Source organism: Gymnogyps californianus, unplaced genomic scaffold (genome assembly GCF_018139145.2).
Source record: "Gymnogyps californianus isolate 813 unplaced genomic scaffold, ASM1813914v2 HiC_scaffold_94, whole genome shotgun sequence".
NCBI lineage: Eukaryota > Metazoa > Chordata > Aves > Accipitriformes > Cathartidae > Gymnogyps > Gymnogyps californianus.
In genome coordinates this window covers 46,600-68,990 of record NW_026114487.1, presented here as the reverse complement: position 1 = coordinate 68,990, position 22,391 = coordinate 46,600, and the positions used below count along the sequence as shown (strand labels likewise).

The 22,391-nt window shown below is 38.1% G+C and overlaps 1 protein-coding gene across 1 annotated transcript in view; it reads right to left on the bottom strand.

The window, feature by feature from the left end:
- The window catches only part of LOC127029287 (transmembrane protein 161B-like), a gene marked incomplete at its 5' end in the record, with an annotated part of 124,282 nt that overhangs the window by 62,183 nt on the left and 39,708 nt on the right, over positions 1-22,391 (bottom strand). Inside the window, 4 exons of the mRNA XM_050914854.1 lie at positions 15,024-15,145; positions 16,366-16,462; positions 18,685-18,859; positions 21,068-21,181. Of these exons, the coding sequence (XP_050770811.1) occupies positions 15,024-15,145; positions 16,366-16,462; positions 18,685-18,859; positions 21,068-21,181 (508 nt within the window). The remainder of the gene's footprint in view (positions 1-15,023; positions 15,146-16,365; positions 16,463-18,684; positions 18,860-21,067; positions 21,182-22,391) is intronic.

Genomic DNA, 22,391 nt, shown 5'->3' with positions numbered 1-22,391 from the left:
GCAGCTTCTTCAGAGAACAGAGAGGTATATCCACTGACTGAAAATTAAGGTTATTATACATCCTATTGTTACAATAGCAAAGTAAAGAAAGCAGCATTTAAGTCTCCACATTACCATCCTGATTCCCTCTGAAGTTTCATATCCATCTGTCAATAAAATTTACCTTATTAGAAACTACATACACGTATTAAAACTGTATTTTCTTGGTTAGATATGAATGTACTATGATAAATACATCAATCATAATAATTAAATTACACGAACAGAATTTGACTGTGTAGACATGAAAACGTAGCACCACATTTGAAACATTACATGCAAAAGTTTAACAAGTGAAAAAGGACTTAATGCAAATAGGTGAACTGTGATACAATTTTCTACCAAGCTTCACAGTAAATTTTTCCAAGATTACAACATTTAAGCTCATATGTAAGTACACATTAACATGCCATACTTCCACACAGCAGAGAGCATATGATTGCCCCGGTGAAAGTGAGAATATGCATGCTTTGGATGGCAGAAGATTGCCAAGGTTGAGGAAAGGCATTCGGTGCAAAGTGCAATTATTATTTGGCAATGCAATTGTGTTTTCCTGTTTAAGGCTCATATTGGTGAAACGTAGCTTAAAGTTATAGTTATGTAATGGAAGTTATTTTAAATATGAATAAATATCACTGATTAAATGCACAGTTATAAATTGTAATACTATTAACTATTTTGCTTCAATTTGTTACAGAAAACTTGGATAAAATGATTTTCTGAATATTAAAGAATATTGTGACAAACATGTAATATCGAAGCATTGTATATTAAAGAAAAGGCTTAATTTTTTAGCCCAACATTTGGCAAATAAGGTTGCTACCCATGTAGCTTAAGAAACTGAAAAAAAAATGCTTTGATTTTACGATGAACAGGTTATATGTGCAGTTTATGAATTAACACAAAAGTTAGATATTAAGAATTTTAAGAGAGCAGTTTATATTGGAATAATAATAAAAAAAAAAGACCAAAGGAAACCACCTATGTCACCAAAAAGCAAGTCAGTGGGTATTTGTTTTAAACATAGCCAATTCAGAAATCTTGCATAAACATAGCAAGCTCCACCACCTCAAGATCAGTCTTGGTTCTTGCCCCAATTACACTTCTGGTGAGGCTGTTCCAGAGCTTCATGACTGAAGATCAGAAATCTATTTCCAGCTTAAGTTGATAGACAGCTATCCTATCCTTCTCGGACTCTTTTTGCTAGGTTAAACAAGGCAAGCTCTTTTAGCCTCCTCTTGTAAGATAGGCTTTCTGTTTCCTGGATCATCCTAGCAGTCCTTCTCTTCACCTGTTTGAGTGAATTCATTTTTCTTGAACATGAGTGATCAGAACTGTACACAGTAATCCAGATAAAGTTCTACATCAGTGGCCTTGTGCAACTGGATTAACATTTCCCTCTCTCTTTACTGGAAATACCTCACCTAATATATCCTAGGAGCACATTTACCTTTTTCACAGCTGCATAAGAGTGGCGGCTCACAGTAATCCTGTGTTCAACTAATATACTCAAATCTTTCTCATCTTGCTTCAAGATGAAGAGCTTCAATCATATATAAGATTTCCTGTCACATGAGGAAGCCTCAGTGGGAGATGCTGAAGATGAGAAGACACCAGAAGCTGCCCCCATGTCAGACAGAGCCAGTTCCAGCCAGCTCCAAAATGGACCCACCACTGGCCAAGGCCAAGCCAAGCAGCAACGCTGGTAGCATCTCTGTGATAACGTATTTAAGAAAGGGTAAAAAACGCTGCGCAGCAGCTGTGAGAGAAAAGTGAGAAAAAATATGAGAGAAACAATCCTGCAGACACCAAGGTCAGTGAAGAAAGAGGGGGAAGAGGTGCTCCAGGCGCCGGAGCAGAGATTCCCCTGCAGCCCATGGTGAAGACCGTGGTGAAGACCATGGTGAAGCAGGTTGTCCCCCTGCAGCCCATGGAGGTCCACGCTGGAGCACATATCCACATTGTAGCCCGTGGAGGACCCCACACCAGAGCAGGTGGATGTGCCCTGAAGGAAGCTGCAGCCCATGGAGAGCCCACACTAAAGCAGATTTTCCTGAAGGTCTGTAGCCCGTGGGAGGGACACTACATTGGAGCATCGGTCAGATGGTGGTGAGCAATTGGGTTTTTTTGCATGACTTGTTTTCATTGGTTTTGTTTTTCTTTGGTTTTTTTCTTTTTTTATTATTTTATTATATTCTTTTTCTATTTTCTTATTATTCTGTCTTTATCTCAACCCATGAGTTTTCTCACTTTTACCTTTCTGATTCTCTCCCCCATCCCACTGTGAGGGGAGTGAGCAAGCATCTGCACAGGGCTTAGCTGCTGGCTGGAGTTAAACCACAACAAGGTATCTCAAGAGTTTAAACAGTACTGTGAAAGGAAACTACATGTGTTCCAGGAATTATGAAAACTGAAATAATTCTAATATGAATACAATGGATCTCATTCCAAGACCCCCATCTCTGTCCATGACATAGGAGAGGAATCTGATATATTCTGGATTGCCCCTCATCCTCGGGGCAATACTCAGTGCTTAACTGAAGCAATGGTGTCTTAAAATCACAATAGGGAAAAAAAAGTGGAGAACCCAAATCATAAGGTGGAATGGGCCCAACACTGTTATGCCTAAATCCACTTTTGCCCAAGTTTAAAAGTCAACAGTAGAGGAAAAAAGACGACCAGGGCCTCCATACAGATTTAAGAGTTTACCTTGAGGTGGACAGATTTGAAAACCTTGGCCTATAAATCTCCCTCTTCATGTTTCTAACTCCACACTGGTCTAATATTTACCCACTAAACAAACTATTTACATTGCTAATTCAGATACATTGCAATTTTGTTTGTTTAGCAGCGGAAACTTAATTTTAAAACCTTTTTAATTGAATGACCTGCTAAAAGTATATTAAAGTGATTTCATTATTTTAAAATTTCCTAAGGAAAGGTCATTTACATAGTGATCATTTTTCATGTGCAACAGCACTAGCCATTTTTCAGCATTCAGCTTCTACTGTTCCCTTCTTCCCTTGCACTCTTCCACATTTAATTTTACACTAGGTAGCAGACAGACTTAAGAGACACTGTAACCATGAAATCTAGTCAAGTCATTTTAAATGGAGTTTAAAAGTCTCAGATTTTATACTTGAGAATTCCATGGCTTTACCTTTTTTTCTCTTGCCCTCACTGTGAAACCTCATAAGCTCCTCAAAACTGATTATAGCACAGAAAGGGGGGTGGGGAAGGGAGCAAGGTAAACCTGCAATAAACTGCTAATATACAGACAAACAACTTCTCTTTAATCATTCAATGACAGTAATGGAGCTTTCTGTGTCAACATCCAGGAAAAACCTTCTTAGGCAGAAAGAAAACAAGCAATGAATACCTGGAAGTTCAGATGTATTATTCATGAGCAGTCTCATGCCACTGTAAGTCTTGGGTGTGTCCTGTGATGACAGCATGGCAAAAAGGCACAGCGGCTCTAGACTGCCAAGCACCCTCTGAGCTAGGCTTGCTTAACTTTTGAGGAGGTCTATTAAAAGCCTTGTGGAGGGGCAGGGAGGCAAGGAAGCACATTGGCCTAGAGTCAAGTGTCCAGGTAAGATTTGCTCTTATACTAAGTACTTAAAAATCCTTTGTTTTCTGTCAGAATGTGGATAGCTAGACTATTAGGGCTAAATCCTGTCATGGAAAAACTGGAATACAATTTAGATCAGGTCAGAACAGAAGCAGTTTATTTACTATAGCTATAGGAGAGAACACTGAACAGCAGAGTAATGGACCCTGCTGATGTGAACTCTGTCCCTGTAAAGTGAATACAAGGTGTATATACACTTAGAGACACTATGCATAAGACAGATAACAGGATGTGAATTATACATATCTGTTACATACACAAGGCCACAGAACTGCTCAAGGCCAGTCTGGAGTCTGCTTTCTTCAGCGCAGGGACTAATTTGTCATGAAGGTTACACAGTGATTGTTGTTTCAGGAGACAGGGTGAGAGTTCAGCCAAGAGGCCCACTTAGGCCTTAGCATTTCTACTTCCACAATCCCATACTGAATACTTGTGTTCTAGCCTAGTTTTGCCTGAAGCCCCATTTGCCTACATGCTCCTTTACTTCCTGCTGTAAAGGTTTATTTAACTACAGTGTTATATAGCAAATTCATTCCCTTGTCAGTAAACATGGAGATGAAATGGTGATGGATGAATTTATTTATTTATTTATTTCACACACCCAATCAGGAAACTCCTTTGAGACAAGAAGCCATTTATATACATAGAATTAAATCAGAATATAAATACTTGTAATTTTTGTATTATTTTTCCAGAAGCCACTTTCATAATCACAAGCTCATGAACCAAGCTGCATGCTTAGCTATGATGTGATACTGACTGTGGGGATTGCCTCCTAACATGAAGTGTTGTCATGGTTTAACCCCGGCCGGCAACTAAGCACCACACAGTTGCTCGCTCGCTCCCCCCCCGCAGTGGGATGAGGGGAGAATCGGAAGGGTAAAAGTGAGAAAAACTCGTGGGTTGAGATAAAGACAGTTTAATAATTAAAAAGGAATAATAATTTTTAAAAAACTGTAAGAAAAAGAGAGAAAAAAATAACAAAGAGAGAGGAAAATAAAACCCAAGAAAGACAAGTGATGCAAATGAAAACAATTGCTCACCACCAACCGACCGATGCCCAGCCAGTCCCGGAGCAGCGGCCCCCCCGCCAACCTTCCCCCTAGTTTTATTGCTGAGCATGACGTCCTGTGGGATGGAATATCCCTTTGGGCAGTTGGGGTCAGCTGTCCCAGCTGTGTCCCCTCCCAACTTCTTGGGCACCCCCAGCCTCCTCGCTGGTGGGGTGGGGTGAGGAGCAGAAAAGGCCTTGACTCTGTGTAAGCACTGCTCAGCAGTAACCAAAACATCCCTGTGTTATCAACACTGTTTCCAGCACAAATCCAAAACACAGCCCCATACCAGCTACTATGAAGAAAATTAACTCTATCCCAGCCAAAACCAGTACAGGTGTATTGACCATTACTCACACCACAGAATTCTTTGTTGCAAAAAACAAGACACTATGGTTATGGCTGAAGGAAGTGCGTAAGGACCTGTCTTTGTTCGGGGAGCTACTTCAGCACGTGGCTACATTTAAGCCCACCTTCCTTATCCTCTTCACTTCATCGGTAACTTACCCTTTCCTCAATGAATTTGTATGCTTCAGGCTTTGATTTTATTATATTTCACAGCAACCAGCAAAACATGTTTGCTTGATTCTGCTTCTAAAACCCAGTATTTTCACACTGATGTTGTCATCTGGCATTTTTATTTGAATATAGAATGATGAAATCATTAGTAAATAAATATGTTCAGCATCTACCAGTTGCACTTTCATCTACAACAGAACATGCTTTGAAACACATAAGCACTGGCAGACAAAATTTCTTTCAGTGTTTTGACAATTTTATTTTTTATTAAGTATATGAAACATTTGTATGTGAAATGTTTACCATAGTAATTTTCTCAGATATAATAGTCCTCTCACAGCAAAGGGCTTGCAAAAAAATAACCTTTTACACTTTTATGCAGTTGAATCACAAGAAATAGTAGAAGAAAAAGCAGGATTTAGAAACTAAATAGAAATTGAAGAAAGATATTTTATGTAAGCAGTACATGACCTGACCACTTCAAAACTTATTTCTCAGTATTTTGGAGGGATTTAAACATAATCTAGTTTGAATGTTAAACAGCAGAAATACTAGTAAATCCACTTTTCAGTATGGAGGACCAAACCATAATGGAGGAATACAAGAGTGAGTGTTTAGTGCACAACCCTTCTCTGTCATATCCTGCACCTGATAAGCTCTCCACCAACTTTCAGGGCACTTCTTTCTGTCCTGCTGAAGAGCTGCTGATCTACTTAACATAGGACAGCATCAGAAGCATTAACAGCTAACTTTGGGCATATTTACTCCTATTTAATGCCTTCCACAGAAGGCTATTTCCTTCTTTGCTACAGCTCTGCACAGAGAGAAAAATATCTATCTTTAACTTTTTGTGTTGTTGAAAAGATAAGAGAACACAGATCAAAAGCATCATATTATTCAAAATCTTGTCAAAATAAAGACCATTCCACTGAAAGTAACTATTGATTATGTAATATCTTTTTTTTTTTTTTGAGTCTAGAATAGGCTTTGTTTTGCATAGCTGCAAACATCAGGAACTTGTGGAACTGACAGAGATTGCAGGCTTTTATGAATGGCAACAAAGCTTGACTTCACACACTTTCACCAAAGGATAAATTTATGCTGCAGGGTGACTTAAGCATGTTTCAACTCCTGCAATAGCTCTCATTCTCTAAAATGTACAAGAAAACCGATTTCTCTAGTGAGAGTAGAGAGATGATAAATTATGCTACCTTGTAAGAAATAAAAAGGAATTAGAGTAAGAAACAAAGATAAAATTCTTTAATAATCAAACTCAGAATAAAAACAGCCAAAAATCCAGCACATAACTAAGAGGAAGCATAAAAAGGCTACAACAGGCAGATAGGAACAAAACCAAGAAAGCTAAAAATGTCTAATGGACAAAGGAAATAAAGAAATATGAATAGCAGTCTATTGCTTAAAAGGGAAATTAAACAAATAACAAGCTGCTGGAATGCTCCTTATCTTTTTTGTTTCTTTTTTTTCTCACAATGACAGGCCAGAATATAGAAAGAAAAGACTAAAGAATATTAAGAGAAGTTACGTGCATTTAATCAGGAGGGCTTGATGAAATTCACTTGAGTACTTACATTGGCTGATAGTGTCACCACACAATTATTGGTCAGCTCCAAGAACCTCATGGAGAAAAGGAAGTTTCATGGGGCTGAAGATGGGGAAATATAGAATCATAGAATGGTTTGGATTGGAAGGGACCTTTAAAGATCATCTAGTTCCAACCCCCCCTGCCATGGGCAGGCACACCTTTCACTAGATCAGGTTACTCAAAGCCCCAGCCAACCTGGCCTTGAACACTTCCAGGGAGGGGGCATCCACAACTTCTCTGGGCAACCTGTGCCAGTGTCTCACCACCCTCATCATAAAAAAAAATTATTCCTAATGTCCAATCTTTATCTATTCTCTTTCAGTTTAAAACCATTGCCCCTTGTCCTGTCACTACAGGCCTTGGTAAAAAGTCTCTCTCCATCTTTCTTATAAGCCCCCTTTAGGTATTGAAAGGCCGCAATAAGGTCTCCCCGGAGCCTTCTCTTCTCCAGGCTGAACAACCCCAACTCTCTCAGCCTGTCCTCATAGGAGAGCTGTTCCAGCCCTCTGATCATTTTTGTGGCCCTCCTCTGGGCCCACTCTAACAGGTCCATGTCTTGTACTGGGGACCCCAGAGCTGGATGCAGTACTCCACGTGGGGTCTCATGAGAGCAGAGTAGAGGGGGAGAATCACCTCCCTCGACCTGCTGGCCACGCTTCTTTTGATGCAGCCCAGGATACGGTTGGCTTTCTGGGCTGCAAGCACACATTGCCGGGTCATGTCTGATTTTTCATCCACCAGTACCCCCAAGTCCTTCTCTGCAGGGCTGCTCTCAATCCCTTCATCCCCCAGCCTGTATTGATACTGGGGATTGCCCTGACCCAAGTGCAGGTCCTTGCACTTGGCCTTCTTGAACTTCATGAGGTTCACATGGGCCACTCCTCAAGCCTGTCCAGGTCCCTCTGGAGGGCATCCCTTCCCTCCAGTGAATCAACTGCACCACTCAGCTTGGTGTCGTCCACAAACTTGCTGAGGGTGCACTCAGTCCCACTGTCTCTGTCATTGATGAAGATATTAAATAGCATTGGTCCCAGTACGGACCCTTGAGGGACACCACTCGTTACTGGTTTCCACTTGGACATTGAGCCATTGACTGTAATGCGGCCATCCAGCCAATTCCTTATCCATCTAACAGTCCATCCGTCAAACCCATATCTCTCCAATTTAGTGGCAAGAATGTTGTGGGGGACCATATCAAAGGCCTTACAGAAGTCTAGAGAGATGACAACTGTAGCTCTTCCCTTGTCCACTGATGCAGTCACTCCATCGTAGAAGGCTACCAGATTAGTCAGGCAGGATTTGCCCTTGGTGAAGCCATGTTGGCTGTCTCTAATAACCTCCCTGCCTTCCATATGCCTTGACATAGCTTCCTGGAGGATCTGTTCCATGATTTTAGAGGGCACGGAGGTGAGGCTGACTGGTCAGTAGTTCCCAGGGTCCTCCTTTCTACCCTTTTTAAAAATGGGTGTGCTATTCCCATTTCTCATGTCACTGGGGGCTTTGCCTGACTGCCATGACTTTTGAAATATGATGGAGAGTGGCTTGGCAACTACATCAGCCAATTCCCTCAGGACCCTGGGATGCATCTTGTTGGGTCCCATGGACTTGTGTATGTTCAGGTTCCTCAGGTGGTCTTGAACCTGATCTTCTCCTAAAATAGGAGGGACTTCATTCTCCCAGTCCTGGCCTTGAGGTTCAGGGGCTTGAGAGATGTGGGAAGAGAGATTACCATTGAAAACTGAGGCAAAAAAATAGTTGAGTACCTCAGCCTTCTCCATGTCAGTTGTCACCAGCTCTCCTGTATTATTTACCAGGGGGAGTGCATTTTCTTTAATCTTCCTTTTCTGGCCAACATACCTGTAGAAGCCCTTCTTATTATTCTTTGCATCCCTTGCCAAATTGAGCTCCAACTGTGCCTTAGCTTTCCTGATCCCACCTTTAGAAAATTTGGAATAACCTGGGATATTAAGTCACTCAACCTAACTTCAATACCCAGACAATATCTGACAGTGTGCCCCATGAGCCGACAATGTGCCCTTGTGGCAAAGGCAGCTAACGGTTTCCTGGGCTGCATTAGGAGGAGTGTTGCCAGCATGTGGAGGGAGGTGATCCTTCCCCTCTAGTCAGCACTGGTGAGGCTACACCTGGAGTCCTGTGTCCAGTTCTGGGCTCCTCGGTACGAGAGAGTTATGGACATACTGGAGAGAGTCCAACTGATAAGTTAAAATCATAAAATCATAACATTAAAAAAAAAGTTCATGATATTTCAAAGACTTACACTTCTAACTTTTTAAGAGTAAAGTTCTGACTATACTGTTGATATGGAGTTAGATTCAGCATCTTTTCAAAGTTCAAAAATTTTGATCTTTAGAATAAAACTAAATTAAACAGTGGTTTAGTTATTTGTTATCTGTTTCCTTCACTTTTATCATCCTGCTTACTTTTTCTAGCTTTTCTTTGCAGTCAAACATTTTAATACTATCACATGTGGGAGGGCTTAAGAAACAATTTAAACACAATTAGTGATCAACTCAGAAGTTGGCAACACTGAACATGTTCTTAGAGAATGGAGTTATTGGACTTGGTAGTTGAAGTTACTCTATCCACACACAAGCAAAATACAAAACAGCTGTCAGTTTTACTCATCTTTGAAAACCAGGTGTCAATCATTAATATTACTGTCAGGGATAAAAGTTTAAGTGGCTTAAGGAGGTAATAAGCAAAATACACATAGCAGGAGATTTAAATTCCCTGGTGGAATGCAAAAAGCTGGTTGGGTTCTTCCTCAGGGCCAAAATCCAAAAGAATAGAATATAATAGAATAGTGACCAATAAGTTTATGTACATTTTCACTGATCATCCTTTTACTGAGACCAGTAATTTGCTTACCAATAGCAGCTTATAAAAAGAATGTCTGAAAACAACCCAGTGAAGAATTCACCACTTCAGGTTGTAATTTAATTAGTTACTCACTCTGTTAAAACAGTGTATTTTCTACTACTGTAATTTATCTAGTGTTGGGTTCTAGTCACTGGTTTCTGTTCTGTCTTCCTCTAAGATTAGAGTCCTTCCCTATGCAGTTTTTATTCCACATTAAGGTATTTTAACTTCTGAATCTTCTCTTGACACTCTGCAGAGTTCTTTTTATGTTTCCCTCTAGAAGTCATTTTTCTAGTGCTTAAATCCTCCACAGCTTTTCATATGAAAAACAAATCCAACAAAACCCCACAAACATTCCCCCCTGCAGCTTTATAGTGTTTGGTCTCACTTATCCCAGGTTACACAGAACAAACCTCAACTTATCACTTTTGTTCCTGAGTCTGTGAATCACATTCACTCCCCCACCTCCCAGATTGTTTTCAGTCTAGTATCAGGAATGAAGATTAGATATGCCATCAATTTCAGTACATGCATTGCCAAAGCCACAAAGCATGGCAGATCTCTCTAAAGTAAAAGTTGCTCAAATGTCACTCTGAAGTATAGACTGACAACATCAACTTGCTTAACAAGATCTAGCATTTAGCTACAATACTTGTTGCCTATATGCTCTTTAGAGTAAATATCAGTAAGGTCAAAATATTGCTCTTAATTTATCATTTGGGATTTAAGATTTAGGCTGTAGATGCTGAAAATAAGAGTGTTACTCATTATGGTAAACATTCACCTTTAATATTTGATTTAGGATACAAGCAACCTGCTGTTGCCTTCTGCTATCAAGATTTTACTCAGCCATAATAGAAAGATTTCCCCAACAGAACACACAATTTTTGGGGCCTCATTTTCATTGAACATTTTCTATTTTCACTGTGTGCTTAATTCTTCAATCTTAGGCAAAACATTCTAGTAACTTTGTAGGGACAAAATTAACTGTGGGTTAAATTTAGATTTTTTCTGGATAACAAATAAATGCACAAATTGCATCATATGCCAAAACATGAAGGATAGCATTTCAAAACTGTTCAAAAAATTATCAGGAAAAACAAGTTAATGTTCAAACAGAAAACAGGGGCCTTGGAGAATAAATAGTTATAAGGCCTATCTTGTAGAGCCTTCCAACATTTCTATGAGACTTAAATAATAGGTTTCAGGATTCGATACTTTTATATTTTCTATGCATTAAATCCAAGACCTCTATTACCAGTTAGCTGTAGTTACTGTGACAAAGTGCAAAACTTTAAATTATTCCTTTGAGGTTAGTTGGAATTTCTGTACTAAGTAACCATATTACATATACACTGAAGTTATGCTAGCTAATTGCAATATTGATGTATTTTGATGGCATTTTTGTTCATAGGTGAGTTTGACTTTATAATCCGGGGAAACATGCATCTCTGCTCACACGTCTTTCAGTATTTGTGACTAAAAGAAGCTGAAGAACAACTGCCATAGAAATAAATTTTCTAAAGCATGGCCTTCTGTACAAGGATGGTCTCTTGCACTGATACTACCCATTTTTCTTTATATTTTACTTGTTGATTCTTATGCAAGAGAAGTCAGAAGAAAGAAAAAAACTGCAGCTGAAATTACCAGAGTCCTTTCAACACCTGGGAAATCCTAAAGCTTGGTAAGGTATCAAAAGAGGCCAAGTGCTGCCTGAGAATATTGCCTGCAAAGTAGATGAATAGGCTTGTTACAATCCCTTCTCCTTTTCCTAATCAACTTCTCTAAGCTCAGAAATAGCCAAAGTGTTATATTTGGACTTCCCTGAATCATGCTGGAATACTTGGATTTATCACTATCCTAATATTTTGTCTAAAGAGACTTCTATAATAAAAGTGCAGTGCTTAAACAACCAATAACAAGTTTGTTCATATTTCAGCTGGAATTCAAAGTTATTTAAACTATTTAAAGGAACTAATCCTTCACAGACAAATGAATTTAAACCAAAACAATGAAAAAAAACAAAAAAAAAAAACCCAAGCCTGAACTAATTTAGCTGGGTCAATTCTAAACACATTAGTTCTTAACTTAGGGAAAAAGCTGTGGATAGGAAAAAACATCAGGATAACAAGTCTCATTAATAGAGTGAGAAAAGGAGGGTGAAATGGAGGAAGACAGAAAGACAGACAGACAGAAATGTTGATTCTTTGTCAAAGGCATCTTCTAAAAATTTTCAGAAATTAAGTAAGTAGTGAGGAAAAAGCAAGACAAACATTTAAGAATTCTGAATAAAAACTAGTAACCTCTCAGTCAGGTTTTACCTGCTTTTCTATTTCTGTGAGCTACTTTTTTTTCCTAGTGCTGATAAAGCTCTCCAAGAAAAAAAAAAAGCATTTGCCAGCTGCTGCTTTAAAGGAACAAGTGGGCAGATACTTCTTTGAAGCTTACATAATATATGTGGAAGTCAGGACTATGAAGCCTGCTATTTTTCTTTACAAGTCACTTTTGAGTATATCAGGTAGTTGTAAAAAGCTTTGCTCACCACTATAGCAATATGCTCCCTCTAGTTCCTGTGTCACCACACATTTCAAAGACATTTACTGCCATATTTTATTTTTTAAATAAGCCTCCTGGACTCATGTAAGGATTAAATGAATCCAAAGAAAGATCATTTCCCACTCAGATCAAACTGCTGACCAGAATGTCAACCGTTCAGTTCTGTGGAACAATGAAGTAGCAATAGCCAGAAGCGTTGATCTTAATGTCTTAATGCCTTAATGTGTGACCAATGAAGAATAAGACAGCGTACATACTTATCAAAAGCTCTGTGAAGCTCAACCACACACACAATCAATTACCTTTGCTGAGTTAAATTTTATATAACTATAGCTCACTTTCAGTTATGAACTTTCAAAATAAACATCTATGGCAACAGAAACTCTGTCACTTAGCATTATTTTGAAGCTTTCTCCAGTATCTAAAGTTCATTTCTATCCTTCAGATTGCAATAATAGGTTACGTCTAATCTATCTAATGAGCTTCTTGGGCTAAGTTCACAAGAAACTGCACTATGTTTTATTATTTTCCTGTATGAAACATTAACCATGGATATCTAACTATAACTTAACTGTAACTTAAAAGCTGGCCTTATTAATTCCATTACTAATCACATATCTCAGACTAACAGAAAGTGGGTCCAGTATTGCTGGACCTGTCATATTTTGACATTCTATTGGTCTGAATGACATTTCCTAGGAATGTTTCAAGATCTGAATCTATGAAGTCAAATATTCTTTAGGCCAGTTCACACAGTTGAGCGTTTGTCACCATTAGTTACAAAAAGGTGGTGTGAAAAAACAAAGCTTACAGTACCAGTAGCACTGAAATACTATACTGCAATGAAACTGCTAGAATCATGCAAGGTGTTCTCAGATATCCCAAATGCATACAAAAGGTACAAGCTGGTGTACATACATCTTTTCCTTGTATCAGTAAGTGCAACTTAATAAGCTAATAAATAACTTCAAAAACGTTCAATGTAGCAAGACAGTTTATCACCAGCTTAAATCTTTAATTTTCTGCATTCACTGACAGTTTGCTTTCCCATATGGTAGTTTGCAATGGATTAAATATTTGTTAAGCTTTTCCATTTATAAATGCTTATTATATGGCAAAGCTTTACAGAAATTCAAGAGTAAAAAACCAGTAACATAAAAATAGCTAATATTAGTTAAACACTGAGAACTCTCTTTACAGTGTAATATTAACTTTTAAAAAAAACTACTGCATATAAATTCCCATTCCTGTTTTCTGATTACATGAATCATGAAAAATTGTCATTCTAGTTTGCTTAACAATGTTTTTATACTTAGGATCTATCCTTCCAACTAAACAAAACTTGTAAAGTTAATGCTTTGCTCCTCCTTACTATATCTGCTTTATTATACAGAAAATCTATTTCTGAAGTCAAAAGTTATTAGTTATTAATATATGGCCAAGTTAACACAGATTAGACTGGCAAAAGATGATGATCTGACAGAGCAGAAACATCAAGATTAACAGTTTTTTTAATATAGGTAAGTACCTTTATAGAGGCACCAAAACCAAATAGCCCTTTCAAGTGAACTGTCAAAAAAAATTAATTTTCATTTCAAAAGGGATCTTGAAATTACTAGATACACATATATCCCTGTCCCACTGCCTTGTAACATACATTCAGCAATTTAAAATAAAGATTCGATATTTAATAGATTTCATATATATTATATATTTAATATATAATATATATTTATATGTACATTACACAGATACATCAATCAGCAGGATTAAATTGTTTTGTTTTGAAATGATTGATTGGTGTCACTAATCTACTTCAATTATTTTGTGAATTCAATGGAATTTATCCATTACCTGAAAAGAAGAAATTTAAAAGACCCAAATGTCCCACATGGCCATTACTTCAAAATGACTGCAGAGACTGAAATAATATTTATAACACCCTTCTCACTGCACAAGCATTCATGCATATATTTAGGCAGCAATATCTGCCAGATTCACACATCTATTCCTGTGTTAAATTTAAATTTTATACAACTTTCTTTACTGTAATATACAGTATTGCTTTTGCCCTGTTGGATTATTTCATTTTTCATGGAGAAAAGTGATCAATAGCTATCCAACAATTTTTTTAAATCCCCCTACTGTTTCATTGTATGGCTGTTTCAAGATTTTACTTACTAGGCAGCCACCATTAGCATATCCGGTACCCTACTAACATAGTTCAGTCACTGACTCTTGATTCTTAAAATACAAAATTTTGAGGGTGGCTTGCTGTTTATGGAAACAAATATACTCTGAGGTGTTATCTTTTCAACGTGTCCACCGATACCCGCCACACAATAATGTCAGTCAATCCCAGTACCATAATTCAATTAGTTACCTACCATTTCAGTAACAAAAAGTAACAAATCCAGTTGCGATTTTAAACATTATAAGAATATTCACCCTGAGAACACAGAATAAGTGTTTAAGAATAAATGCTGATATGTTTTTTCTTCATATATAGTTTTTTCTTCATCTCCTCTTGGGTACTTGGGTTTGTATCTAGAATTTGACCTCATACTTGCTTTGTCAGTTGATCGGTTTATGCCACAGTCAGGTACTGGTGATAGAAAAGCCCAAAGAGGCTTGTGGAAAAGAGGCAAGCAGCAATCCACCAGGTGAGGAAAGACAAGAGTCCTCGGAATAGGAGAGGAGTGAAAATATTCTTTAGGCTTCCCAAAGCCATTGTTATTTGCACTACAGTTACTTTCATCTTTCCATCAACAGATGGAGACTCAGAATAAACTGAACTGGGAAGTGGATTGTTTTCTACTGCAGTGTCAGAATTAGATTCTGGGTAGATGCCCCAAGAATAATTACCTGTTAAAAAACAGAGTAACACATAAGATATTTGTAGAATTAGATTTTAAGTTCTGTTATTTCTAGCAACTCTATAGATCATCTTATATATATTTGTCAAACAAAAAAAATTTGCAAAATTTTACTTATAAATTAGTAAATGCTAACTGTGTCCATCCACATGGCTTCCTGACAATACTAGTAAGCTATCAGGGTAGGATTCACCTTACCTTTTGACATCCTAACTTTTACATGTGAATCACTTGCCTTGTGACCCTGTCAGTGCTGGGTGTGATTCATCTCACCAGATGTAGATGTCTATTTCAGGATGTAATGAATCACAGACTAATAATGCCTATTTCTTTCTGTTCACATTTGGCAAAATGAATGCTGCCACTGCATGGTAGGCTGTGAAAGACATCCCTCAAAAGAAAGAAAAAAACCAGTGACATCAGATCTCCCAATAATGAAATAAACCCCACATCTTACAATTTCTGTTCAAAAAGTCCACTGAAGTTTGAAATATTGAAAAAAAATTAAGAGATATTCATAAAGTTAAATCAACAATGCTTTATACAGCTCATTGTTGAAAGATGTCAAAAGCAGCAAGAGAAGAGCACAGCTTAAAAGCTGTTTATCAGCTCTTTGCCAGCAGGTCAAGGGAGGTGAGCCTTCCTCTGTACTCAGCATTGGTGAGGCCACACCTGGAGTCCTGTGTCCAGTTCTGGGTTCCCCAGTACGTGGACATACTGGAGAGAGTCCAGCGCAGGGCCAAAAAGATGATGTAGGGACTGGAGCATCTTTCATATGAGGAGAGGTTGAGAGAGCTGGGACTGTTCAGCCTGGAGAAGAGAAGGCTCAGGGGGGATCTTATTACTCCATATAAATACCTGATGGGAGGGAATGAAGAAGAGGGAGCCAGGCTCTTCTCAGTACTGCCCACTGACAGGACAAGAGGCAATGGGCACAAATTAAAACACAGGAAATTCCATCTGAACACAAGAAAACACTTTTTTACTGTGAGGGTGGTCAAACACTGGAACAGGTTGCCCAGAGAGGTTGTAAATTCTCCCTCCTTGGAGATACTCAAAACCCGACTGGACACAGTCCTGGGCAACCTGCTGTAGCTGACTCTGCTTGAGCAGGAGGGTTGGACTAGATTCTAATTTTCTTTAGTAGACTGAAAATATAAATGCCCTATATAGAACAGAACACAGTTTTGTTCATCAAATTTTGCCTACCTAGTGTTTTCAAAAGCAGAGTTGCGTGAAGGACCATTACCAATGGTGCAACATACTGCAGTGCAATTACACAAAGATAATAGAATACCCGAGCCACCTGGGAAAATAGAAAAGAGTAATTCATGAGTTCTGGGTGATCAAAGCAAACCTTTATGTATATGCTTAGGAAAAACAAGCAATTAATAAAAAACCTCAGTTCTTATGCAAAAAAGCTATTTTAAAAGTTTTATAGTGTGTTTTGGTATGTGAAATATTGTCTTCAAAAGACCTAATGAAGAAGCGATCCCTATAATGAATTCTAGTTTCAGGACACTTACAATCCTGAGAGGAATTGCTGAAAGAAAATAGTTATAAGTAGCGGTTCTGTTAACACAAACAAGATTAATTTTGCTTATGCAAACTGAATGCTATAATTCAAATATTCATATGTGAAAACACTAGAATTTTGTAAGCCATCTCAAAGCTAAATATATGATTATCCCAAGTGATTTACAAACTAAATCCCATTTCGAAAATTAAGTACTGTGACTGTAGAAACAGTCCAAAGCCTGATCAAAAGTAAATGAAACTTTGGTTAATATTGCAGTCCCTTTTCAAAGTGAGATATTTGTAAGATCTCCAAATGGAAAACACTAGTACTTTAAAAAAAATGACAAGAGGAATTTTCATTAGCAGTTCATCAATAACAAAGCATTTAAATGATCTTTATTTCAGGTACACATTATGGTTCATTGAAAACCACTCAGATTTATCCCTCCCCCTGCTCCCAATCTGTTCCAGCTTTCTCAAGATTGTTACATTACATATTTTACATAAACTGTTGACCTAAAAGGCTAGAACAAATGAAGAAGGAAAAAAAGTCATAAAATCAATAGCAAGCAAGCAGTAAAATAAAGTTAACTGGATTTTAGAAAAGAACAGAATACAGGGTGGCAAAAAAAGATGAAGGCAGCCCTGACATTTTTGGAAATAGCTTTAAAACCTCAAAGGGCTTTGAGATGATCAAGTATCAAAAAACTAACATGAGAAAAAAAGCAGTAAAACATTGACAGAAGAAAAAGCATGAGACAAAATATTTTAAGATAATTGATGGCATATGATGAAAAGAGCAAATAAAAAAAAGTAATGATCATTGTAGGAAGACAGATAGGAAAGACTTTACTGGCAAAAGCACCAGAAGAAAAGAAAGCAGGCATGGCTAGTAAAACCAAATAGGACTATATTTAGTGGCCCTGAGCTTCTTAAAGAGAAGATATTTGAACTATTGGATAAACGGATTTAGGAAACACCACATACAGAAGGCATTATTATTTTATCAATAAGATGAAAGCTCACAAAACTAAAATTATGCATTCACAACAACTAGAACAGTTCTGTCATAAACAATTGTTGCTAGCTGTATTTCCTAACCTCTTTTCTGAAGTCCAATGCCAGTCACTTGGTTTGTAACTACGTATTTGAAATAACAAAGACAAGATTATAGTAGTGATGATCTAAAAACAGAGAGGAAGCTATGTCCTATGGCATACTTCAATATTCCTTCTGGAATACACCCTGACTCAGCAAGATTATCAGGCAGCACTATCATGCAACACTAGAAATAAGTTCATTTTGCAGGAAACACACAACACCACTCTATATCAAGCTTACAAATTTCTATCTATTTCCTCTGTTTGTTGACTTTTTTTTATTACTTTTCTTAAAAAAAAACCCTCAAGGAAATCTTTCCCTTTTATCACTTGCCACAGTAACAAGATGGGCAGATGGTTTTATATCTAGGCTATGGCATTTGAGAGTGGTCTTACAGAACTAAACATGTCTTATTTTATCCCAAAATATAATCATCCTATCTTAAATTTTGCCCCAATTTAAAAATTACAGTTGGGATTAGGTAACAATATTTTGCCCTTCTATCTAAATCTGACTTTTTTTTCCATGCTGTAGCTAAGAAATCACCACTTACCCTATACACTCCCCAGGTTCAATTCATGCTGAACAGAAACACTCATCAAGATAAACATAAGGCTTGCCAAGATATTTGTAAAGAATACTTCAAGATGGAATCTCTTAGAACAACAGAGGAACAACTTAAGGCAAAGCATCTGAATAATATGGATGATGCATCTTTGCATATTTTGGGTTGCAGAATTTTGCTGTAATGGTGCTATTTTTATAAAGGATATAGTTTAGGAAGCTTCATTCAAATTTCAGTTCTGGTGCCAAGGAAGACAACAAACCAGATGTTTATGTTTTTCTATGGAAAAAATTTGCACAGACAGAGCACCCAAATATATGTAACCTTAGTGCCATTATACTTACCATTTTTTGTAAATCAATTGTACTTATTCTGCCGGCTTCCTTTTTCATCTGATCCATGCATTTCTGGGCTAAATTCAGATAGGCCTGTAAGTGACTGCGCATCATAGCCAACCGTAAAGCACACAACAGGATTATAATCCACAACCGCATGGTGTCAAATGTATCTTCTGACATTCTGTGGATAAAAAGGGTAATGTTGTTTTCCAAAGGTCACCTACTGCTACAGAGTTATTTGTATCATCTGTAAAGAAATCTTTAAGCATATTGTTAAAAATAGTTACACACAATCCACAGTTATGGAGTTCATGTGCAAGTAATATTCACTTCTCCCCCCATTCTCTTTACTGCTTGTATTGCGTTTGCATGGCAAGGTTTTGGTAGTGGGGGGACTACAAGGGTGGCTTCTGTGAGAAGATGCCAGAAGCTGCCCCCATGGCCGATAGAGCCAGTGCCAGCTGGCTCCAAGACGGACCTGCTGCTGGCCAAGGCCGAGCCAATCAGCAATCAGCAACACTGGTAGCGCCTCTGTGACAACATATTTAAGAAGGGGAAAGAACTGCTGCGCAACAGCAGCCAGAGAGAGAGGAGTGAGATGTGAGAGAAACAGCTCTGCAGACACCAAGGTCAGTGGTGGGGGAGGAGGGGCTCCAGGTGCCAGAGCAGAGATTCCCCTGCAGTCTATGGTGAAGACCATGGTGACGCAGGTTGTCTCCCTGCAGCCCATGGAGGTCCACGGTGGAGCAGATATCCACCTGCAGCCCATGGAGGACCCCATGCCGGAGCAGGTGGATGTGCCCTGAAGGAAGCTGTGACTCCATGGAGAGCCCGTGCTGGAGCAGGCTCCTGGCAGGACCTGTGGCCCCATGGAGAGGAGCCCACGTTGGAGCAGGTTTTCTGGCAGGACCTGTGGCCCCATGGTGGACCCATGCTGGAGCAGTTCATGAAGAACTGCAGCCTGTGGGAAGGACTCACGATGGAGAAGGTCATGGAGGACTGTCTCCTGTGGGTGGGACCCCATGCTGGAGCAGGGGAAGAGCATGAGGAGGAAGAAGTGGCAGAGAGAAAGCATTATGAACTGACCGCAACCCTCATTCCCTGTCCCCTGCACTGCTCTGGGGAGGAGGTAGAGAATTTGGGAGTGAAGTTGAGCCTGGGAAGAAGGGAGGGGTGGGGGGAAGGTGTTTTAAGATTTGTTCTTATTTCTCATTATCCTCCTCTGATTTTGATTGGCAATAAATTAAATTAATTTCCCCAAGTCGAGTCTGTTTTGCCCATGACAGTAATTGCTGAGTGATCTCCCTGTCCTTATCTTGACCCACAAGCCTTTCATCATATTTTTCTCCCCCTGTCTAGTTGAGGAGGGAGAGTGATAGAGCAGCTTGGTGGGCACCTGGTAACTAGCCAAGGTCAACCCACCACACTGCTACTTCTTGGTAGCCCTATTACAGCATTAGATCCAAATTAGTACCCATTTATCTGCAAACAAGAACAACTCTTAAATGCTTGAATTCTGAGTAATGAAGACAGGACACTAAAAAGCAGGCTCTTTCAGATAATTCCAAGTTTTGAGATATATAGTTCTAGATAACATCTTCAACTGCCTTAGATACATTGCTATAGCACAACTCTCATTAAGATTAACTGAAGAGTAAAATGGAAACACAAAAATTATATATTTGCAATGTTTTACACAATAGCTCAGTGATCACAGTTATCTTAGAAGCATCTTTTAGATCTAGAAAGCAATAAAAGTGACAGCAAATCATATCAGTTTCAACTCTGAATACTATTTTGAATTATCTGTTAATAAAGTGACAATGACAATCACCTATGCTACTTATACAATATTGATTTCAGATACAATTCTTCCTGAAAATTCTTTCCCTTTTTATGCTTTTAAATATTTTAGCTATCAAATTTCATATGCACTTCATCTACACATAGATTTTAAGACAAGTCTCATAGTACTAAGAACCTTAGGTCAGTTCTTATACCAATGTATCTCAATTGTCTTCAGTGAAATCACTTCTCTTACACCAATAAGTAAGATGTAAGGTATTAGAAGCTGGCAATGATGTGGTATTCTGTCCCTAGGAAGAACAATGCAGAACTCTGACACAGAGATGCCAGAAGATAGCAGCTCTTTGGGAACCACTTCCTTACCATTCTTCATCAGATTCAACACTGTGACTAATTCTCATTCTTCCTAAACAACAGAAGCCCTTTACAGCTCAGTTGGAACTTCTGCGATACCTTTCATGATAGATGCTAGTCACAACCACAATTTTAAGTTTTCCATGTTGCTATGACTTTTACAGGGCACTACTTAGACTTAAGGTTTTATCCTCAATACCCCAGAAAGAATTTTTAAAGGGAATCTTACAAAGGTACGCTCTCTTTGCCCAAAGGTGGGTTCATAATGTAGTCCTTAGTGATTGGTTTTACCCACAGTAGAACCATAAGTAAAGGAGCCAAGAAGTTTATATGTAGCAATGTTCTGGAAGAGGGAAAAAAAGGGAGTGGGTTATTAAATACAGTTACCATACTATTGAACCAGTAGAGATTACAGAAGAGTAATACAAATTTTAAAATAGGGGAGGAAAGGTAAATAAGAGAATTACTTCCCTTTTTTTATAAGTATGACTTAAGTCTCAACAAAACAGTAATATTACATACTGTGAAATCACACTGGTTGTGGTTTAAAAAAAGTGCTCTTTGGAATAAATCAAGTTTTTTAGATATTCGAACAAACTAACCAAAGGAACTACACACATTATACCACACTATAGTAAAAGACAGTTGTTGAAAATTTCCATACAATGGCATAATACCAAACTGCAGTAGCCATTACTGTTTTAATCTAGAGGGTGAGTATCTTAGATGGATAATTATGGAAAATATGCTGCTATATTAGTGAATATTTTTTTTTGCTTTATTAAAAATGTACTCAGATTAATTTCTATTATCTATACAGACCAGGAGAAACACTTTTCACAGGTCAGATCATCCAGTTTAATGAAGATTTTTACTTAGGAACCTTGAGGAGCAGTCCAAAGCATTTCAGTAACTTGTGAAATGAGCTTCTACTTATTTAAGACAGCCTATTGGATTAGTGGACTGGAATGTGCCAGAGTGGCAAGAACCACTTTGTGTTTATTTGAGTAGAGGTAGAAAGGCTAAAAGACTCTTAAAGCAGGCTCTGGAAATGGAGTGAATGTGTAGGAAAATGGTATGAATTGATTAAGAGAACTCCAAAATATATACGGGGAAGGATGCTGCTAAAGGAAAACCAAACAGGCGATTGAAATTAAAATTGACACCAGATTATTTTAATTCTATTTTATCCAAAAACTTATTCCCTATTTATATATGCAAGATTCACGTTAATAATTTTGACCACATTACTGAAGTGGCAATTCATCATTTGCTTAATCTCCATTTTTTTTTTTTAAGTCACTGCTCCCTATAAGTCTCCCATTCTGTAATTATGGCTTGTGTCTTTTTTCTTTTACAAATGTATGACCTTATATTTACCTTATATGGAAAGGCATTGTTTTCTCCGCACCCAAATTAAACAGCTTTGTATCAATGACATGTCATCCTCATTTACTACTCCCCTTTAGTCACTGTCAAACAACTGCAAACAGTCAGTAATGATCTACTTATTGACAAAAACACACCACTAAGGGCAAATACCGATCTTTTCA